Below are 5,371 nucleotides of genomic sequence, written 5' to 3'. Positions count from 1 at the left end.
TGTCTGATAGTGTGCAGGTTCTGGAACACTGTCAGTGTTCGCCCTGCCTTGTGTGAGAGCTCCTGGCGCTGAGAGCTGCAGAAACCACTTGAGGGGCAATAGGGATTCGCAACAATCCCGTTTAAAGAGGAGAAACTTCAAGCCAGAAAGTGCGGAAAGAGAAAGGAAGCCACAGGCGTGCGCAACAAAACAAAAATCGAGTGGCATTGGTCAGGAGGAGTGAATTGGGAGGATGAAGGTGCAGAATCTCTCTGTGCTGGTGATTACAACGGTCTCCCTGCGGCTGGCTGTAGCTGATCTCTGCCCCAGTCTGTGTGAGTGCTCAGAGTGGAATATTTTCCAGATAACCTGTAAATTCATCGATCACATCCCGCCCTTTCCCCAGAACACCGAGAAAATGTGAGTACCTCGCGGGTCCCTTTTGAAACAACGTTCTTTTGATCCGCATTTGAGAGTTAGTGTGACCGAGACAATGTCAGCCTTCCCCTGTTCCCCCTCCCCACAGTTTATCTGCAGCCTTGGGATTTGACTGGATAGCAGTAATGGATAGGAAACTCGTCAAATGTTGTGCCTGTGTGTGTGTTTGAGAGAGAGAGAGAGATCTGGAAGGGTTTGCTGGATGTATTGTTAGTGAAACGGATGGAATGCATTCTGCCCGTTAACCCCCATTTCTGTACTAACTTCTGCTCCGAGCTGTTTCTGCACTGGAGTGGCGCTTGGTTTGAATCCACAGGTCAGACCCCAAGGGAAAGGCAGTCTGAGAAGATAGACATTGTACCATCCATAGGAACACATGGGCACTTTACAAACCTTATCTCCACACCGCTGTGTGTAGCTGCAGGGGTTGGGGCAAGGCGTTTGGTTGCCAGTGTGCTCAGAGATCCCTTACATTAGCCCGGGCTACTTTCCTCTTCCTAGACGCTGCTGGGATTTTCCAGCAATTTCTGTTTTTGTATGATCTCCAGCATCTGCAGTTCTTTTGGGTTTTTATCTAATTTCAGTGGGAACAAAATCAGAAATTGCTGGAGAAACTCAGCATCTATGGACAGGAAGCAGAATTAATATTTCGGGTCCACTGACCCTTCTTCAGTCTTCAGATTTGTATTTTTCTAGCAATTTCTGTTTTTGTTTTTGATTTCCAGCATCTGCTGTTTTCTTTTCTAATTTCAGTGGATATTTTCTCAACCATGTTCTCAAAACCATCAGCATTGCATTAACTGAGAGTTAGAGCTCAGGCTGATTGGTTAGAACATAAAAACATAAGAAATAAGAGCAGGAGTAGGCCATCTGGCCCATCGAGCCTGCTCCACCATTCAATAAGATCATGGTTGACCTTGCTGTGGACTCAGCTCCACTTACCCACCCGCTCACCATAACCCTTAATTCCTTTACTGTTCAAAAATCTATCTTTGCCTCAAAAACACTCATTGGGGTAGCCTCAGCTGCTTCACTGGGCACGGAATTCCACAGATTCACCACCCTTTGGGTGAAGAAGTTCTTCCTCAAAGAGCAGCTTCTCCCAGGAATCGGAGTGAGCTAGCAGCCAGGCATGTGCCAAAGGCTGGGACTTTTCTGCAAAATTTATTGGAGGATGTTGCTGTTGCCGGGTGGGCCTGCATTTATTGCCCATCCCTCCTGAAGGTGATGGTGAGCTACCTTCTTGAACAGATGCAGTGCATGACAGTCCATTGTATGTCCTGAGGGAGGGAATTCCAGGAATCCTAGCAACAGTGAAGGAATGGCGATATAGTTCCAAGTCAGGATGGTGAGTGGCTTGGAGGGAAACTTGCAGGGGGTGGTTTTCCCCTGTATCCTGTAAGGAACCTCCACATCCTTCCTGAAGTGTCGGAACTAGAATTGGACACAATACTTGAGTTGTGGTCTAACCAAGCTTAACAAAGGTTTAGCATAACATTGAGAGATTGTAAGAACTGCCGAGCTGGAGTCAGCGATAACACAGTATGGAGCTGGAGGAACACAGCATGCCAGGCAGCATCAGAGGAGAGGAAAGCTGACATTTCGGGTCAGGACCCTTCTTCAGATGTCCAGACCCAAAACATCAGCTTTCCTGCTCCTCTGATGCTGCCTGGCCTGCTGTATTCCTCCAGCTCCACAATGTGTTATCTTTCGCATAACATCCTTGACTTTGTACTGGGTTCTCCATTTCTTTTGATTCCATTTCTTTTGCTATTATAGATTCCCAGGTCCTCTGTCCTTGTATGTTATTTAGGGCTGTGCCATTAAGTCTAAATATGCCTGCCCCTGTACCTTCTTTGTATTAAATTCCATCTGCTCTTGTTTCCACAAACAGCCAGTCAATTGTGTCCTATTGCAATTGATTGGTATAGTTCTGTTTGCTATTCTTCCAAGTTTGATATTATCAGCAAATTTTGAAATGTTACTTTTTACTCAGTATCGAAATCAATTTTATATATCAAAAAAACAGTGCTGCTGCACTGACTCTTGAGGAGCATGACTTACCATACTTCAGTCTGAAAAACAAGCATAATCCACAACACACTTTCTTGATACCCATAAAGACAGTGTTCACAGTATTCCCTTCAGCAAAAAAACAAATTCAGTTAGATTAGTCCTACAGTCATAGAGTCTTACAGCATGGAAACAGACCCTTCGGTCCAACCAGTCCACACCGACCATGTTCCCAAACTAAACTAGTCTCACATGCCTGCATTTGGCCCATATCCCTCCAAACCTTTCCTATTCATGTACTTATCCAAATGACCTTTAAATATTGTAACTGTACCAGCATCCACTACTTCCTCTGGCAGTTCATTCCACACACTAACCACTGGCTGTGTAAAAACGTTGCTCCTCATAGCCTTTTTAAATCTTTCTCCTCTGACCTTAAAAACATGCCCGCTAGTTTTGAAATCCCCCACCTTAGTGAAAAGACCTTTGTTATTCACCTCATCTATGCCCCTCATGATTTTATAATCCTCTATAAGGTCATCCCTCAACCTCCTATGCTCCATTTTATAACTCAAACCCTCCATTCCTGGCAACATCCTGGTAAGTCTTTTCTGAACCCTCTCCATTTAATAAGATCCTTCATAGCAGGATGACCAGAACTGCACATAGTACTCCTAAAGAGGCATCACCGACCGTCCTGTACAACGTCAACATGCCATCCCAACTCCTATTCTCAAAGGTCTGAGCAATGAAGGTAAGCGTGCTAAATACCTTCTTAACCACTGTGTCCACAGGTGATGCAAATTTCAATGAATTATGAACCTGAAGCCCAAGGTCTCTTTGTTCTACAACACTACCCAGATCAAACACAAAAACAGAAATTGCTATAGAAATTCAGCAGGTCTGGCAGCATGAGTGGAGAATAAGCAAAATTAATGTCACCAGACTCGAAACATTAACTCTACTTTCTTTCCACGGATGCTGCCAGACCTGCTGAGTTTCTCCAGCAATTCCTGCTTTTGTTTAAGCACTTCAGTATCTGCAATTCTTTGTTTTAGTTTAGTCAAACATGATCTGCTTTTCTCAAATCCATTCTGGCCTACCTTGATTAACTCAAACATCTCCATAACTACCCTTTCCAGTATCTCCATCTATTTCCTCTACTTATATCCCTTTTACAAATATTCTGTCAGCATTCTCTTCCTTAGTAAACACCAATACAAAGTACCCATTAACTATTCTAGGCCTTTCCCTGTGCCCCTAAGTATATATCACCCTCTTTACCCTTATAGGTCCCCTTACACCTCTTGCTACTGTTTGCTATTTGGATGTCTTTAGACCATTTTGGGGTTACCGTTTGTGTTAACTATTCCATGTCATTCTGTTCTCTTATTCCCTCTCTTCATATCACATTTTCCTCCCAACTTGTGATATTTGACCTAGTTCTTGAATTTACTGAGAATTAAAATCCCCCAGTAACATCACTCAATAGTTCTTGTGCTTCGCTCTGATTTGCCTGAAGATTTGCTGCTCTGTCTCTCACACTATTTGAAAGTCTATAGAATATCCCCAAAAATGTGATCGTACCATTTTGATTTTTCATTCCTAAGCAAATAGATTCTGTCCTTCCCCTTAAAGGACATCCTCATTTTCCAGTGCTAATTAGGATTCCAACGGCAGCCTTTTTCCTCCTCACTGCCTTTCCTGAACACTTTGTATCATTGAATATGAAACACTCAGTACTCATTAATTTTAAGCCAAGTGCCTGTTGTTGCTGCTACATATTTCCAGAGAGCTACTTTTGTTTGTAGCTCACTAACCTTTCTCACCACACTTTGTGCATTTACAGAGTCTAGATCTGCCATAGAATCATAGAATAATACAGAAAGAGGACATTCTGCCCATCGTATCTGTATCAGCTCCCAAAACAACTGCCGAACTAATTCCATTTTCCCGCCCTATCTTCACAGCCTTATAAATTCATCATTATCAAATATCAAAAATCTGAGGAAGGGGTCACTGGACCCGAAACGTTAACTCTGTTTTCTCCTTCACAGATGCTGCCAGACCTGCTGAGATTTTCCAGCAACTTTGTTTTAGTTCCTGATTTATAGCATCTGCAGTTCTTTTGGTTTTTATAATCAAATATATATCCAGCTCCCTTTTGAAATCTCCTATGGAATCCACCTCCACCACCCTCCCATGCAGCGCATTCCAAATCCTAACAACTCTCTGAGTAAAGAATTTTCTCCTCACTCTCTTGCTGACAATCTTAAAATTATGGTTCCTAGTTACTGACTTACCAACTAGTGTAAATAGAATGTTTTTCATAATTCAGTCAAAATTATTCATAATTTTGAATGCCTCAACAAGGTCACGTCTTAATCTTCTTTGCTCCAAGGAGAATAATCCCAATTTAGAGTCATAGAATCACACAGCATTGAAACAGACCCTTCAGCCCAACCCGTCCATGCTGACCAGGTATTCTAAACTGAACTAGTCCCATTTTCCTGTATTTGGCCCATATCCTTCTAAATCTTTTCTATCTATGTACCTGTCCAAATGCCTTATAAACATTGTAATTGTACCTGCCTCCACCACTTCCTCAGACAGCTTGTTCCATACATGCACCACCCTCTGTGTGAAAAAAAGTTGCCCCTGAGGTCTCTTTTAAATCTTTCCCCTCTCACCTTAAACCTATGCCCTCTAGTTTTGGACTCCTCTACCCTGAGGAAAAGACCTTGGCTATTTGCCTTATCTATGCCCCTTAAGAAAAATAGGGTTGTAATAGTAGGGGATTTTAACTTTCCAAATATAGACTGGGGCTGCCATAGTGTTAAGGGCTAGGATAGGGAGGAATCTAAGTGTGTTCAAGAAAACTTTCTCAATAAGTACCTCATTCCTGGCATCATTCTAGTAAATCTCCTTTGCACTTTCTCCA

General features: G+C 42.8%; 1 protein-coding gene across 1 annotated transcript in view; it reads left to right on the top strand.

Moving 5' to 3' along the window:
* The first annotated feature begins 232 nt into the window (after positions 1 to 232).
* Positions 233 to 5,371, top strand: part of tshr (thyroid stimulating hormone receptor) — a 74,083-nt gene continuing 68,944 nt past the window's right edge. Inside the window, exon 1 of the mRNA XM_048600024.1 lies at positions 233 to 399. Within this exon, the coding sequence (XP_048455981.1) occupies positions 233 to 399 (167 nt within the window). The remainder of the gene's footprint in view (positions 400 to 5,371) is intronic.

Source organism: Rhincodon typus, chromosome 8, assembly GCF_021869965.1.
Source record: "Rhincodon typus isolate 14 chromosome 8, sRhiTyp1.1, whole genome shotgun sequence".
NCBI lineage: Eukaryota > Metazoa > Chordata > Chondrichthyes > Orectolobiformes > Rhincodontidae > Rhincodon > Rhincodon typus.
The sequence above is the reverse complement of the archived record's forward strand: the minus strand, read 5'-3'. Positions and strand labels throughout refer to the sequence as shown.